Genomic DNA, 16,260 nt, shown 5'->3' with positions numbered 1-16,260 from the left:
TACGCAGCAAATAATGGTACTCAATAATATAGACACCAAATCTATAGTATTTAATACTACTCTAATGCCGATCAAACATCAAAGTAAACACTATATCTAATACACAATATTCTAGTAAGCTTAATAGAAACTAACTAAGAGATAATCCTCACAAAGTAAATCTTAATTACTCGATAAAGATATTATCAATTTAAGCAGAGTAATTGACAAGGTACAAAAGTAAGAGAAGAATTACCGACAACTTCAAAATTCCTCTGATTCTTCTACCTTAATTTCTCCCTATTCTAGTGTCCATAAAGAATACAATAGAGCCTCTTATAATTCAGCTCATGCTTGGTGTGTGTTGGAATGAAGGGAAATGAGAGGGTATTTATAGGTGGAGGTGCCTTGGGAGTGTGGAGATCTTCCATAGCATCCAAAGAGCATCTTCCTTCCCCCTTTTGCCATGTGAACCTTCTGATGACGGTTGAGCGCCGAAAACAGTCACAACCATCATTGAGGTTGGTATCTACCGAACTCAACTTGGGCCTGGGCCAGCGGCCTCTGTTAGGGTTCGGCCGAACTCAGGGTTCGACCAAACCTTGGCCGGCTCCGTTGGCCTCGTTTTTCTCCTGTACACCGATATTGGGGCCCTCATTCTATTGGTATGGTGGATTGACCCATTTGGAGGTGTTAAATTAGGTTTTTGGATCCAAAACTCTATAAGTTTGGATATGAGTTTGATTCTCCTCATTCTTCATGTATATTTTTTCTCAACTTAGATAGTTTGTCATCTGCGTACAAATATACACCAACACTTGTGGACATTTTTACAAGTATACCCTACTGCTATGTTGGATGTTTTATACTTTCAGTTTTATGCAGGTATTAACGGCATAAATTTGATACTTAACAGTCGTCAACAACCGGAAGCGGCGGCAGCTCCTGCCCCCTAGTAGCGGCGGTGGCTCCTCCCCAAGCAGCGCCAGCGACGGCTCCTCCTTCCAAGCAGCGGCGGCTACTCCTCAGTGCTTTTTTCAGCAGTGGATATTGCTTCTCTCGGCACCTGGTGGCAGTTGCTGCTTCTTCCCAGCGACGAATGGCCACTATTCAAAAAATGCATGCCAAGTCAAAAAAATGGGGACTAAAGATACATACCTAGTTACGGTTGTGCAACCAGGACGCACAATCCAGGACTAAAGATGCATACAAGTAAAAAAAAAGTGATTGAAATCCCGGTTGAAACAACCGGGACTAAAAATGCATGCCCAGTCAAAAACAAATGTGTGGGATATGGATTCGAAATCAAGATCTCCCACCTCAGCCATCACGCACGTTACCATCCCACCTACTACACACATCTAACTTGGATAGAGATACTTCCTTTTTAAACTAACCCTAGAGGCATCTTTAGTCCGAGTTAGTATCACCAACCGGAACTAAAGATCAATTTTTAGTCCAGGTTGGTGTCGAAACTAGATATCTTCCATCTTTAGTCCCGATTGGTATCATCAACCAGGACTAAAAAATAATCTTTAGTCCCAGTTAGTAACACAAACCCGGACTAAAAATGCTTCCAGGGTTCGAGGCCAACCCCTGTGAATAAATTTCACCGTGTTAATTCACCAATGGTATATGTGATCAATTTATTTCCTCATCAGGTTCAGGCCCAGCCAATGGTATTTGTGATTAGCTTGGTTCCCCGTCAGGTTCAGAGTAAATTTCATCATTAATTCACCGATGGTATATGTGATATCTGTGATCAGCATAGTTCCCCATCACACGACCAAATCTTGCGCTAAAAGTTTATTACTCCTATTTATCAATCCCCTATCACACAGTATAAGACATGACCTAACTTGGCACGATATTCAAAACTAATATTTAAATTATAATTTCTTATATACATATAAGGTTTATAGCAACAAAATTATAAACATATCAAAGTAAATTCAAATGTCAATCCAATAATATTATTTTCAGCAAATAAAATTCAATCCATATTATACTGGTCAAAATATACTAGAAGTTGAATTTTAAAAAACTTGAGCTATGGGATGGATGGAGTACTATATAGAGATTGGGCATTTACTGGCTTCCTGGCAACTCGGTCTTGTTGCCGTCAAATCTTTTTCAAGGAGAAATCTATCATCCCATTAATCTCGACCGGGTCAAAAAAAATGCAGCAAATGCAACTATGCAACCGAAGCACGTTATAGGCTTGACAATTTAAATACTGAACTGCGATCTAGTCATCTCTTCATACAGTATGTAACCGAGTTAGTGTGACATTCAAAACTGATGTACTTTGAAAACGCAAATTTTTTTGCCTAACAAAAAAAAAGTATGACATTCTTAAGGGGAAAGGGATGCCCAACAAAACCATTCCACCAATCGAGAGTGCCATGTTCCAGTTCATGGCAAAAGAAAAGACCAATTCAAACCACCAAACTAATGTATCAAAATCCAAGAGGAAGATAATCCTGTCGAACTACGCCCTCCCTTCTTTTCAGCCCCAGAATCTGCTGAGAAGACCCTTCTTCTCCTTCTTCATTCTGTTCTCAATGTTTGGGAACTCGATCGCATTGTAGGCCATATCAAGAACAATAGGATTACACGGAACTGAATGGAATGGAGGTGGGAATCGTGCAATGCGACATGGTGTTTTGGTATTTGATTCACCGAGTGCTGATTCATAGCTTTCTAGCATATCAAGAAGGAAAGCCTCCTGCAAAATACCAGTATATCATCAAAATCTGTTTGAAGATGTTCTATACCAGAACTTGCTTTCAATTGCAATGATCCATGGGGTAATAAAATACACAACATAAAGTGCTACAAAATATTAACTTAACTTGCAAATCTAGCCTACTTAAACTTAACGAACAATAACATCCTAAGACATTCTTAACCCTTCACATGCATGCAGAAGACATTCTTATTCTAATAATTGTACAGAACAGCACCAACAGAAGCTTGTCATGTCAAGCATCTAATTGTTAGTCCCTCAATACACAGATATTGCTTCAGAACATTAGAAACTTGAAGTATAAATTATTAATTGTTTTTAAATATTTAAATTGATGCATGAAAAATATGTGTGGATTCTTCTTGACAAGTATAAATTATTAATTGTTTTCTTGTCCATCAGGATTATGCATAAATTACAATGGACACACTGGTTTATGACTTTATGTTGCATTTTATGGATCATGTCGGTGTTCAAACATGTATTTGTGGCTTTAGAGAGTAACTGTCAAGTACATCTCATCTTTGCGATCTAGATATCTGTTTAAATATTTAAATTGATGCATGAAAAATATGTGTGGATTCTTCTTGACAAGTATTTGTCCATCAGGATTATGCATAAATTACAATGGACACACTGGTTTATGACTTTATGTTGCATTTTATGGATCATGTCGGTGTTCAAACATGTATTTGTGGCTTTAGAGAGTAACTGTCAAGTACATCTCATCTATGCATTGGACTACTCATTGCGATCTAGATATCTGTTGTTCTAAGTCTTCAAACAAACCAGCAAATGAATGAATTCTAATCCCCTCAAGTTCCCCTCCTGGTGGACATGCTGACATATGTGATGACTTAAACCAGTATGTGGATCCACATGCCAGCATCATTGTTTGTGTTCTAATTTTACCTATGCTAATGTTAAAGTAGAAAAGTAGCTATATTTAGGGATGGAGGGGGTACTATTCTAAAAAATGTTTGTCAAATATGCCATCGTCGCACTATTCTGCTGATCTTAGACATCAATGGTAAATGACAGGGCATCCCACAAATGATGCAAACCTTAGTAAATGTCCACATTAAGTCCTAGAAACATACCTTTCGTTCACCAAGTGACAATGTTGAGACACCTTTCGAAAGTCTTTCAGGAACATTCTCTTCCTCCATAATACCTGTCGCATGTTCTATGAAGCTATTGGATCTACAGCTGTCAGAAAGAGCCTTAAGATCTTGGACTAAGGCCTGTAATAATTAGCATTTGAGTTAAGATTCTGTGTACATTTTTTAACACAAAAAACATGAACGACAAGCATGCTGAGAAAACCATAAGTCATTACTTTGAAAAATTCATTGAACAGCCCAAAAATTATGTTGATAGAATAACTGGTCAACTTACTCCCTCCATTTTTTAATAGATGACGCCGTTGACTTTCAAACACATGTCTTATTCAAAAAGATTACGCAAATGTATAAGATATAAGTCATGCTTAAAGTACTTTGAATGATAAAACAACTCACAACAAAACAAATTATAATTACGTAAATTTTTTGAATAAGACGAATGGTCAAATGTGACAAAAAGTCAACGGCGTCATCTATTAAAAAACTAAGATAATAGATCATTTATAGTTATATGGTGTCATGAACATGCATGGGTATTGAACAGGCCAACTGTGCTAGCTGCTTCAATCCCTGACGCGGTTCACAAGTAATACTCCCTCCGTCCCATTTTAAGTGCAGCCATGATTTTCCGTGCCCAACTTTGATTGTCTGTGTTATTTGAATTTTTTTTAAAAACAATAAAAACATAGTCACACATAAAGTACTATTCATGTTTTATCATCTAATAACAATAGAAATACTAATCATAAAAAAATTTCAAATAAGACGAACGATAAAGTTGGGTACGGAAACTCATGGCTGCACTTAAGATGGGACGGAGGGAGTATAAGACTATCACTTTCTAGATGAGCATTAACAGCATGTGACCAAGTATTTGACCAGGATTGAAGCTTCGGGTGTATTTGGTTTGCTACCATGCCAAAATGTTGGTACTACCAAAACCTAGGCAAATTTTGGTAGTGCCAAAATTTTGGTAACTTTTCATGTGTTATTGGTATATTTTGGAAGCAAACCAAACACTAACAAAATACTGTTCAAAGTGCCAAACAATTTGGTAGGGCACATTTTGGCTTCGAACCAAAATGGCCCCTTCATGCTTGGACTAGATCTTACAACTCTAGTCATGAACTCACAATTAAACAGTGCTCAAGATCCAAAGCAAAAATGCTACTTCATCCGTCCCAATATGTAACAACCTAGAATGGGTACTACGAATCTGGACACAGGCTGTGTTTAGTTCCAAAATAATTCTTCAAACTTCCAACTTTTCCATCACATCAAAACTTTCCTACACACAAACTTCCAACTTTTCCGTCACATCGTTCTGATTTCAACCAAACCTCCAATTTTGGTGTGAACTAAACACAGCCATAGGATATGTCCAGATTCGTAGTCCTAGGATGGGTCTAATCCCAGACCCATCCTAGGTTGCTACATATTGGGACGGAGGGAATAGCAGATAGTGGGTTGGTACCAGATTGGCTCTGGTGTAGTGGCAGATAGCATGAGCTACGGATACTATATTCTCCCATGTTATTGTACAGAAAATTTTTAAATTTGAATTATCTATGAGCATATATACACACTTTCCTTTGCCAATCTAACATAAACAATATGAATTCATTTATGACAAACTAGGCATATGCATATCTTAAAAAGGTTGCAAACTTGTGTATGCAACTTACAAATAGTGCCCGCTATCATGGCAGCTACAAATGATATTGACCTATTGTGGCCGTTGCCACCACTATTACGTCCACTATTCCATACCCACTGTTTTGACATTTGAATTGCTACGTTGTTACAGTAACATCGAGTCACCTTAGAGCCCACTACCACTACAGCGGCCACAAAGTGGCCACTATCACCACTATTTAGTACCATGCTCATTACTAATAATACAAGCCCAAAATGGTATTGATGGTGACACTCAAATCAACGATAAAAATATTAACCATAATCTAGGAGCTACTGAATTCTTATTGATCATAAAAAAATTGAAACTGTGGCTAATACATTAAATAACATGACATGTAATCAGCAAGAAGAATGTTGGGTTTAGCAAAACCTTGTCAGGACTGTTAGTCAGCTGTTGCATTGCAGAATCAGTGATTGAACGGGCATGACAAAACAGCGCGTAAGCTTCAGCCCTTTTACCGGCTGAACTGTATGACTTTGCCAAATAGAAACATCTGCACAGTTTATCAATTTAACTTGAGATTAGACATCATTAGACGCACATTTCTATAACTCAAATGAAATTCTATAAACCTAGCAAGTTTTAAATAAAAGCAGTAATTTTAAAATGTGACCACAGAAAATGCCTTGTAGCAATGTTCATTTCAGGGAGTTGGAAACCTTTCCCTCCCACACGGAAAAGAGGTAGTTCATTAGCGCATGATTAATTAAGTATTAGCAAAAGAACTTGAAAAATGGATTAATATGATATTTTACAGCAACTTTTCAATATAATTTTTTTTTTCAAAAACACACCGTTTAGCATTTTGGGAAACGTGCACGCAGAAATGAGAGTAGAAGTTGGGAAACTGTAGAAAAGAACACAGCTAAATCTTGATAACTCATTATTGAGGACATGGTTTAGTAGATAGGTAATTGGCGTAGTTGAAGGTTCTTGTAGCAAGCAAGACATTTGCCAATATCATGATTAATTGTGAGGAGGTTTACAGCCAAAGCAGAGAATGTGCATGGAAAGCAAAAGGAAATTCAAGCTCGATTTGTAACAGACCTCTCAGCTCGGAAAGCCAAACTTTTCAGCTCATACTCCTGAATAAAAGTGTTCTCTTCCTTGTTTTTATCCCTTCCTGAGCTAATTAAATCAGTCAGATCTGTTGTATTCTGCAAATTAAAGCAGCTTCACATCAGCAAAAGAACACAATTCTATAAATGCCTGATATAAAAGAAACCTTACTTGAATAAGCAGATCATACAACCGAACAAGTTCTTCTGGTTTTGTGATTTTCTCATTCTTCTCATCCCGGTGCTTGGTAAACTTGCTTTTAGCAATACTAACGAGTAATTGGTTTCGCTCAATGGTTCTGAATCCCAAGACAGCACTAACAGCCTTGTCAAGACCATTCAATTCATCTCTTATATTCTCAGCATTGCCAGCAGAAGCCTGCATTCAGAAAAGAAGAATGTGAATTAATATTATATGATGCATAGAATTCTTCTAGAATATAAGCTGCTGCGCATGCGTGTGTTTCATACCAAGTCATTGCGGATGCAGCTCCGAGCGTCATGGTATGCAGAAAATATTTTGTCAAAAATACCAAGTTTTTTGTCCGCTGGAACTGATTCTGTGTTTGCACCATTCAAGTCTTTCTCCAGCTGTTGAGCTGATCATATAACTAGATTAAAGAGAATTCGACAAGTAAAACTAAGCAGACGTAGCAATTTGTTTTTTTATCGAATACGCAGGAGATCTGCGTATATTAAGAAGAAAGAGGGGGTAGAACCCTGAGTACAAAACCAAACACGCACCCACTGAGTTGTAGGAACCATGCGTATCGCCAACCTGACCACAAACACAAAGAAAGATGCTGCATACCTTTCAAAATGGAGACACGGGTCTTTGCATTAGTAATTGGAAATCTGCGACCAAGCCAGCTAAACTCGGTCATGGAAGCTGCCTGCTGCGATCTTGTCTCAGATAATACAGCCTGAAAATTTCCCCAACATAAACATATTAGAAGATGAAAAAAAAAGTTTGGCTGACTGAGAATACATGAAATTATCATTTCCAAACAGTTAGAAATCTAAGCATGGAATTGATAGCAAAAATTGTGCGCAGCCTAACATCAGCTGTCAGGAAGAGTGAGATTACCTAGCGTGGCATTTATACTCCTCTTTCAAATATGCAATCCCAATGGCCAAGAATATATACCCAAACTAATGTAGCACTATCCGGACTAGGATAATAATTCCTTTCTGACTTCGTTAGAAAATGAATTAGGCTGAATTAGCATGTCCAAATTTCAAAGTTGTCCATACAAAGAGAGTGGGGGTTTCAAGGAACTACATGATTTGTTCTATGACATATGAATAAATAATCCAACAAAAATAATCATACCAAAATTGTTCATACCAGCAAAATAATAATAATTTGATCATGAAATTTTCACGTCGACGAAAGATTGTCCATTATCGTAGTAATTTAAGGATGCAGAATTAACAAGCATCGTCCTAACTGCATTTATTTTACTGTATTCCCACAAGTGCAAAAGAAATGACTAACTACGTTGTGCAGATACTACGCCCTGCTTTGTTTGGGCTTCTAGCCAGCTTCTCAACCACAAAAGCAGAAGACAAAATAAACAAGCTGATTCTAAACCATGATTTTGGAAAAGTCAGGCCCATCAAATACTGTACCTACAACCCACTGGGGGCAATTAAATTACCCACAACGCCATCAGATAAAAAAGGCACATTTCTCTCCTGCCTATTACCCCTTCCTCCCAATGACCCCATGGGACAAACTGCACCCATAAGGCTAGGGGGCAAAGAGGATGAAGTCTAGGAGCACACCACCTCTATACACCGTCTCCTGCTGTCCCATTCAATTCACCACCACCTCACTCCTAGGTCAAGCCACCTCCTCTGCTCACTCCTTGCAGGTTGGCTCTCTCCATCTCCTAACTCCTATGCCAGCACTGCCCCATGCATGCCTCTCCAGTAAAACTCATCATGTCGTTGACTTCTGATCCAGTCATCATTAATTCATTACTAATGGTCGAGATGATCTGGCTGCAATGAAGATGTCAACTGATCATCATATCGAGCGGTGGCCTTCGTAGATGTAGGTTTTATGTTTCTTTCCCCTTAATTTGCATGACCTTTGAGTAGTAATTCAAACATTGTATGTCTCAAGAAAGAATTTCATTGCCTTTGTATATCCGGAAATTGAGATGAACAGAGCTAGTTGCTCATCAGCATTTGGACGATGCAATTTTCTGGTTTGGAAATGTTCATCTCTATAGTCAAGATGTCAATTTGTGTTTGTGGATTTGGCTGCATCATTCACTGGTATGCAGATCCTATATGTTCGTTGAATTTTTACACTTAGCACTTCACAGAAAAACTGCAGTACAAAACAGTTTCATTGCTTTCAAGGATCTCACAAGCTCTAACTGCTTCTCATGCATAAGCCAGAAAAGCATCTTCTGAAGAATCCACTGAACAGAACAGGTGGCCTAACAACAACATTACTTCCTAGCAAGAACTAAACAAGTTGCAAATATCATATTTTAGGTTGAGATCATATATAGTTAATATGTCTATGACTTGCAAGACCGCTAAAACCACAAAAGTTCAAACATTCACGTTTCATGTCATAACAAATGTGTTCAGTAATAAGGTCTAAATGATTTAAAACCCTAGTGCATTGCAATCAACAGTGTATTTTCAAAAGGATTCTGACATAAAAAATGAGGGAACCAGTCATACCCCCATCTGCCCCCTCACCTACAACAGAAAACTAGTAAAAAAGTATCATGTGCATGCACCACCGCTCTCCCACCTTACACACAATACCACTTAAAAAGAACAAAAATCCAATTTTAAACAAATTCTCCAAGGTTAAACCATGCACTTATCTCTACACCAAACATCCCATGTCCTCTACATAATTCTTGAACAACATCAAACATATATTATAACAGTAGTAAGAAAACAAATATATATACCTCAATCTTAGCCTTGAAAAGATCATAAGCAGGCCCCTCCTTTTCCAGATCTAGTAGTTCATGTGCTTGCAAAGCTGATCCGCCTAGTTTGCGAGAGCAAAATCCAATCATAGGTTCCACTTCCTCAATGCGCTGACGGCATAAAAGTTGATTTTCTATACTCCCATATTTCCCAAGCTCCTCATATACAGCCCTGTGAAAAAACAATACATCACTCAGCCATCAATGATCTCCCAACAATTATAATGCAAAGAAGATTTAGCAGTGGCGCTGATTATCAAATATGTACAAACAACAAGGAGAACAATTATGGAAAAATATATGCAAGAAATAATGGCCAAACTTCTAGAACCTAACCTGGTGTTCTTGAAATTTGTCATTGCTGCCTCTATGTTCTTCTCTTGCTCAAACAGCAAGGTACCTTTCATGTATGAAGCATATGCCTGCAAAACAATTTTATCAAAGAAATTATTTAATGTTAGTATTGTAAGGGTTATTTTCTCATATGGCAATATCACCTTAAAATTTCTTGATTTGAGTTTTCTCAAAAAAAAAAAAGGGGGTATGAAACACACCTCAGCTTCCAAAGACGTCCTGGAATCTCCTTTTAGAGAACATAAATGTGAAAAAAGCGTTGCCCATTTGACAGCTTTTCTAAATCTACCTAACATGTAGATACGCTGTTGTGCATTTGGACCAGCAGTTTTCTTTTCCATCGCATGACTCCATGCTCTCTCAGCCATATAAAATACTATGTGTAGAAACCTGCTCTCATATGTTGAAATTACTTCAGAATATAATGATGCAATAAATGTCTAAAAACTACACAAATTCAACTGTAATGCTCACTGCCATTGTACTTCTTGATGAAGTCATTAAAAAAAAATGATGTGACATACATATATGGCGATAATAATAAATACTTTTGCTGGGTGATGGGAATAGCCTGCCAAGGAACAATCAGAGGCATCATATGCAATTACCAAACGAGGAGTGCAAACATTTAGCAAACAATAACTATGAAGCAAGATTACACTGAGCTCATCACTATGCGTTTATGACAGGGCACCAAACGGTTTTAATCATCCTCAATAACCACCCAATTTCACCTTCTTTTGTGGTGCTGCCATGGTGGTGGTGTCTCTATGCGTGTGCTCTGGTTTTCACTAAGGAAAAATGATGGATATAGGAACTTAAGACTGTCATAGGACTCCAACCCAATTATCCTAGACACCCAGGAGGTTAACAACTTCTACCACCAGGTCACTGGTCTGTTTCCCTACTATTGCTCTTAGCAGCTTAAGTAAGATAGCAGTCCCAAATTGGTTCACTAAATAGTTTAGGTGGAGCAATATCCTGAGATCTAGATGGCAAGAAGGCATCATGCTATGAAGTATGAAATGGTAACTTCTTTCAACTTTGAAAATGGGAAGACAACACCCGGATATTGAAGTATGAACAGAGACACCAAGCTATATAACAGATTATCAGCAGAAAGCATCACACCTCACATCTGTGACTGTTGACTCTGTTATATTCCTCTTGGTATATTTACCACGGCCATGCAGAAACTTGAGAGACTTGTATAACCTTCTGAGACGTGTGGTACAGTATCTCCTGCAGGTCATGAACATCCTTGAGACAAAGTGTAACCAATAACATGAAACATTAACTAACTAATTACAGAAAAATAGTGGCCCATGCAAGTGCAATGCATTTCACAATTGAGGAGTTGTCTGAGGGTGCAGGGGGCAGATGTTGGAGGAATGGCAAGTAAAAGAATATATAGGTTGATTTGATTTTGATTTACTTGGGTCTAATTAATTATGATCATTGTTAAGAAATATTAGGGGCATATTAGACTTTTCACATCTCCTGTATACATTTGCCCTTTAGGGCTAGATCAACTGTACTGTGGAAAATCCCCAATTCACTGAAATTGACATGGTATCAGAGTCTCTCCTCAATCCCTAACTCTAGTTCAGCTCCCCGGCGAGCAGCCAGGGGCCCGCATCGTCGGTCATCATCATCACCTAAGTACGTCATCCGTCGCAGTCACCACCCATTCGTCATGGTTGTTGCGTGCCTGCCGCCAGTCGCGGCCGCCACATGTGTGCTGCCTCTCATCGTCATCATCTGCTCCAACCCATCCACAGCCTGCAGCAGTAGCAAGTTCCTAGCCACTGCCGACCTCGTCAGACCCGTAGTTCCCCTCTGCGGTTCCTCGTCAATCACGGGGCCATCCTCACTGTCCACCTCGGATATGTTGCATTGCCGTGGCTCGTCGTCGTCAGCAAGCCCGGCCAGTCAAAGCCACCGCTGTCGCGGCGCCCGTCTCTGCTTCGTCCATCTATCGCGCCATCGGCTGGTGCCGTGTCATCTGTCGTCATTCGCAGAAGGCAGCCATCAGTCGCCCTTGCTCTCTGCTGCAGGGAGTGGTCAAGCTCTTCACCCAGGACCTGCTGGCAGCTGCACGTCCTCAAGCAGCAGCAGATCTGTTTGACCTCGAGTATCCTCTTCATCATTCTCACCAGATCAGGTGATATTCATGGGGTTTAGGCTCAGATCGAGTCTATTCTACTCATTGTCCTCAAGCTCCTTTTGTCTTCTAGCAGTAGCAACAACAGGCTTAGCATCAGCAAGTTCCAATCCTCTTGCTATCATCATCTCTACTACCTACTATATTATTCATCTTCATCAGTTGCTTAATCTCATCTGCTAGTGCATTCAGTTCATCCAAAGTAATATCATGTGACTGCTAGTTAGTGTCTTTGCTGCTGTTATAGGATATTCCTCTCCAAATGTCTTTTGCTAGTGTCCTAAGTCATCTGCTAGTTTAGATTGAGCCACCACTATGTCTTTTGCTAGCATATCAATATCCTCTACAAATCGATTTCTTTCCTATCTAGTCTATCCACTCAGTCCAGCCACATATCTTCTAGTATCATTGTGTCATTTACTAGGTCCCATTTACTCCATCAAAGTCAGTGCCTATCCTTCAATTCGTTGAGGTCATGCCAATCTATCTCCAACTTGCCCGGCTTCCCGTCGGAGTTGGTCTACGTCATCAGTTCACCAGCTCCATGTCAGAGTTGGTTATCATCACTTCATCAGCTCTATGTCAAAGCTGATCATCATCATCATCATCATCTAATAGTAAAGGCCCAAGAACAGTTTGTGAAGGGCCTCTATCATCATCATCATCGAAGTCTCCGAATCAGTGAAGGGCTGAAGAATGGTTCGTAAAGGCTGTAAGGTACCGAGGGTCAAAGAACAATTTCTGAAGGCTCCGAGGTCCACTTCATTGAGGGGACAGATCTTTTCTTCTTCAATATCCAAGAATTGGCACACTTTGACGACATCATCAAGACTTTGGAGATATGCCAATATTTACTTTGTCCTAGTTTTTAGTTTTACCTTTCAAATGCAATGTTACTGCATCATTGCATTTGAATGGGGGTGTTAAGAATATTATGGGCATTTTAGACTTTTCACATCTCCTGTATACATTGCACTTGCCCTTTAGGGCTAGATCAACTGTACTGTGAAGAATCCCCAATTCACTGAAATTGACATTATCACAGATGGAATAAAATAGTGGTAAATTACATACACTAGTAAGTGGTGTCAATGCCAAGCCATATCACATAGACACTACTCTAGAAACTAATTTGTCAATGTATTATTTCTAGATTAGGGATTAACATAAAATTTCCTCCAATCCTCCTCCTCAATAAAATTTCCTTGTTACCTTCTTGGTTTACACGTAGAACTGATTCTTACATGAGATCACTCTCTCCTCAATAAATCTATTGCTAACTCTATCAAAAATCCCATCTAGCACCCTATTCAATACTACAGGAACTATCCTACATGAAGCACTGGGACTGCTCTGATCCTTTCTGTAATAGTATAAATCCTAGATACAGACTAACTTGTAAATAACAATCAAAAGCAAGATAATTGGGCAAAACAAAAAACATGCCACGGGATTGTACTAACATAGAAACGAAAATCCTTTCAAGCACCTCTGCCAGGAAAAAGAGCAGGCATTGCAGAGCAAATATACATTTCTCATCATTTCTCAAAATGAAATTAAGGAGACGGTTTCAAAAAAAAAATTATAGAGATTCAGTATATATATACCAAAAAAAAAGGTTTGCATAGAACAGTTTGGATCGCAGGTAGCTATACAATTAGATGAGGGCAATCCATCACAAGTCCATCAGAGACCGCAGGAGATAAGATCGGGAGCCTTAGACGATTCGATCTAACACGGGGGGGGGGCGGAGGGGGGAAATCGTAGACAGATCTGGTAGGAAGTCCGGGAGCGCGCACCTGTACCGCGTGTAGTCGCCGTGGCGGAGGCCGTGCTGCATCTGCGCCTCCCTCATGAGCTCCAGCACTGCGAGGAGGAGAGGAGAACCGGCGGCGCCCGGATCAGCAACTAGGGATCGGTCGTGGAACCATCGGGGAGTGGGGAGAGGGGAGGAAGAGAAGCCCACCGTTGATGGAGAACCTGACGAGCGGCTTCTCGTCGGCCGCGGCGTCGACCTCCATGTCCGACGGCGGGGGCTGGTCCGCGGGCTTCGACATGGCTGGCGGCCGGCGGGGTGCGCCTCCGGTGCGGCCGCGGCGTAGCGTAGCGAGGGAGGATTGTGTTGGGTTTTGCTGGGTTGGGGGCCGGGGGTACTTGGATCCGAGTCTCCGAGACTGTTTCACGGGGTTATACCGTCTATCTATCGTCTTTCGTGTGTTAGTACTACCAGGAGAGAAGCGTAGTGAGAATATTAATCCAAACAATAAAACTAAAATGTTAGGGAAGTTTTTTTTTTTTGTCAAAACAATTGATTGTTATGATTACTAATAAATTATAAATACTCCATCCGTTTTATATCATAATTCGTTTGATTTTTTTTCTTAGTCAAACTTTGTTAATTTGATTAAATTTAAGTGGTACTCTTTTTCTCCTGAAAATGAACATAAAGATGAAGATTAAGTTTTTTATGCAAAACGAGGTGGTATTAACGTATGATTGATTGAGTTTTAATTATTACAAACTTGAAAAATAAATTAATATGATATTTTAGAGCAACTTTTATATAGAAAGTTTTCGCATGAAACGCACCGTTTAGTGTTTGAAAAGCGTGCCACGAAAATCTTAATCTTCATCCAAACTCTTGCCGGAGAAAAGAACGCGACCATATAGAAAAGTTTAGCAACATCTAAATATTAAATTAGTTTCATTAAATCCAACTTATTAGTCAACACAGAGGAAACTTCTCACTCTGTCCCATAAAACTTCATTCCTAGATTCCAAGGTGCAGTTAAGAAGAGAGATGAAAGATCAAAATGCTCCTGGTTAATACTAAAGTTATATTGATGGGTAAGTAGATAAAGGGTATTGAAAGGATTAAAAATACTATTTATGGATCGATGATAGAAAGAAGATAATAATTGGTTTATTTTGGGATAAAATTAAAACTCTAGAAGTTGATTTATTTTGGAATGGTGGGAAAAACTTTCATACACGAAAAAAAAGCACAAAACTAGTCGGAACCAAGATAAATCGTTCCTATGTAAAACTAACAAGCTCTACAAATATAACCACATTTTATTGACCTATGCTATGTCATCTAGGTCTCTGTACATAAAAATAGTCAAGACCCAGATTTTGTTAAAGTGTATCATCCCGATCTAAAATTGTCATGTTCCTGTTGTGTTCTTTTGTGGTAGGTTGGGAGGAAAGATCCATTGTTCCCCACGCACATGCTTCCTGAACTTCTAAATGGTATGTTTTTTGCAAAAAAAAAATCTATAGGAAAGTTGCTATAAAAATCATATTTATATATCTTTCAAATTTAAAATATTTAATATTTCATTAATTATGGACAAATGACTCACTTCGTTTTGCGTATCTTCTCAATCTTCTATTTTCCATGTGTTTTGGGATAAGGTGGGAATGGGATAGGTTCGACGTATCCATGTGTTTTGAGATGGAAGGTTCCTATCTATACGTTTACTATGAGGGGCGAGAGTATAAATGAACCCCTTATTTGTATCGGGTGCTAACCCATCTGTGATGAACAAAAAGTCTCATTAAGGATTAGTGCTCACTAATGACAAAACCTCATCCATGACGGGTGGTAACATACCACCTATCCCACATCACAGATGACTCATATGTGACGGGTTATAATTACGAACCATCATGGATTAGAATTTACATTTTTTGAATTTTCAATGAAAAACCATAAAATAATTTTAAATTTTAAATGCAACGGAAAAACCCCTAAAATATTTTAAATATTACTAGATCATTCCTCACACATCACTAGCCAGAAGTTTATGATTTACCATGGCCATGTAGAAACTTGACAGACTTGTTATGTGTGAATCACAAATAATGTTATTAGTGATGGGTGGTAGTTAGGACTACTCATCTGTGATGGGCCATCTCATTACACCCATCACAGATGACTTTTATCTTTCATGGGGCATGATTGTGACCCGTTATAGGTCATATGTGACATGTTACAACTGTGACCCGTCACAAATGACCTTGTATCTATGGTGGGTTATCCCTATAACCATACCTAAAATGTGATACTTTTCGACCTGTTAGAGATGAGTCATCTCCAACGAGTAGCATTAGCTTGTCACGGATGTCTGGATCTATAGTTGTGTCGTGGTACTACTTCTTAAG

General features: G+C 39.0%; 1 protein-coding gene across 1 annotated transcript; it reads right to left on the bottom strand.

Annotated features, from left to right (window-relative positions):
• Positions 1-2,200: 2,200 nt before the first annotated feature.
• LOC127781328 (uncharacterized) lies at positions 2,201-14,263 on the bottom strand. The gene is made up of 13 exons (XM_052308271.1): positions 14,060-14,263; positions 13,893-13,959; positions 11,061-11,171; positions 10,130-10,319; positions 9,912-9,997; positions 9,555-9,747; positions 7,421-7,532; positions 7,081-7,208; positions 6,782-6,988; positions 6,599-6,708; positions 5,921-6,044; positions 3,829-3,972; positions 2,201-2,707 (listed from the first exon to the last, which is right to left on the bottom strand). The coding sequence occupies exons 1-13, from the start codon at positions 14,148-14,150 to the stop codon at positions 2,489-2,491; spliced, it is 1,782 nt and encodes a 593-aa protein (XP_052164231.1). The 5' UTR covers positions 14,151-14,263; the 3' UTR covers positions 2,201-2,488.
• Between the last annotated feature and the right edge of the window lie 1,997 nt (positions 14,264-16,260).

This window comes from Oryza glaberrima, chromosome 8, assembly GCF_000147395.1.
Source record: "Oryza glaberrima chromosome 8, OglaRS2, whole genome shotgun sequence".
Classification (NCBI taxonomy): Eukaryota; Viridiplantae; Streptophyta; class Magnoliopsida; order Poales; family Poaceae; genus Oryza; species Oryza glaberrima.
This window is presented reverse-complemented; position numbering and strand designations above follow the sequence as displayed.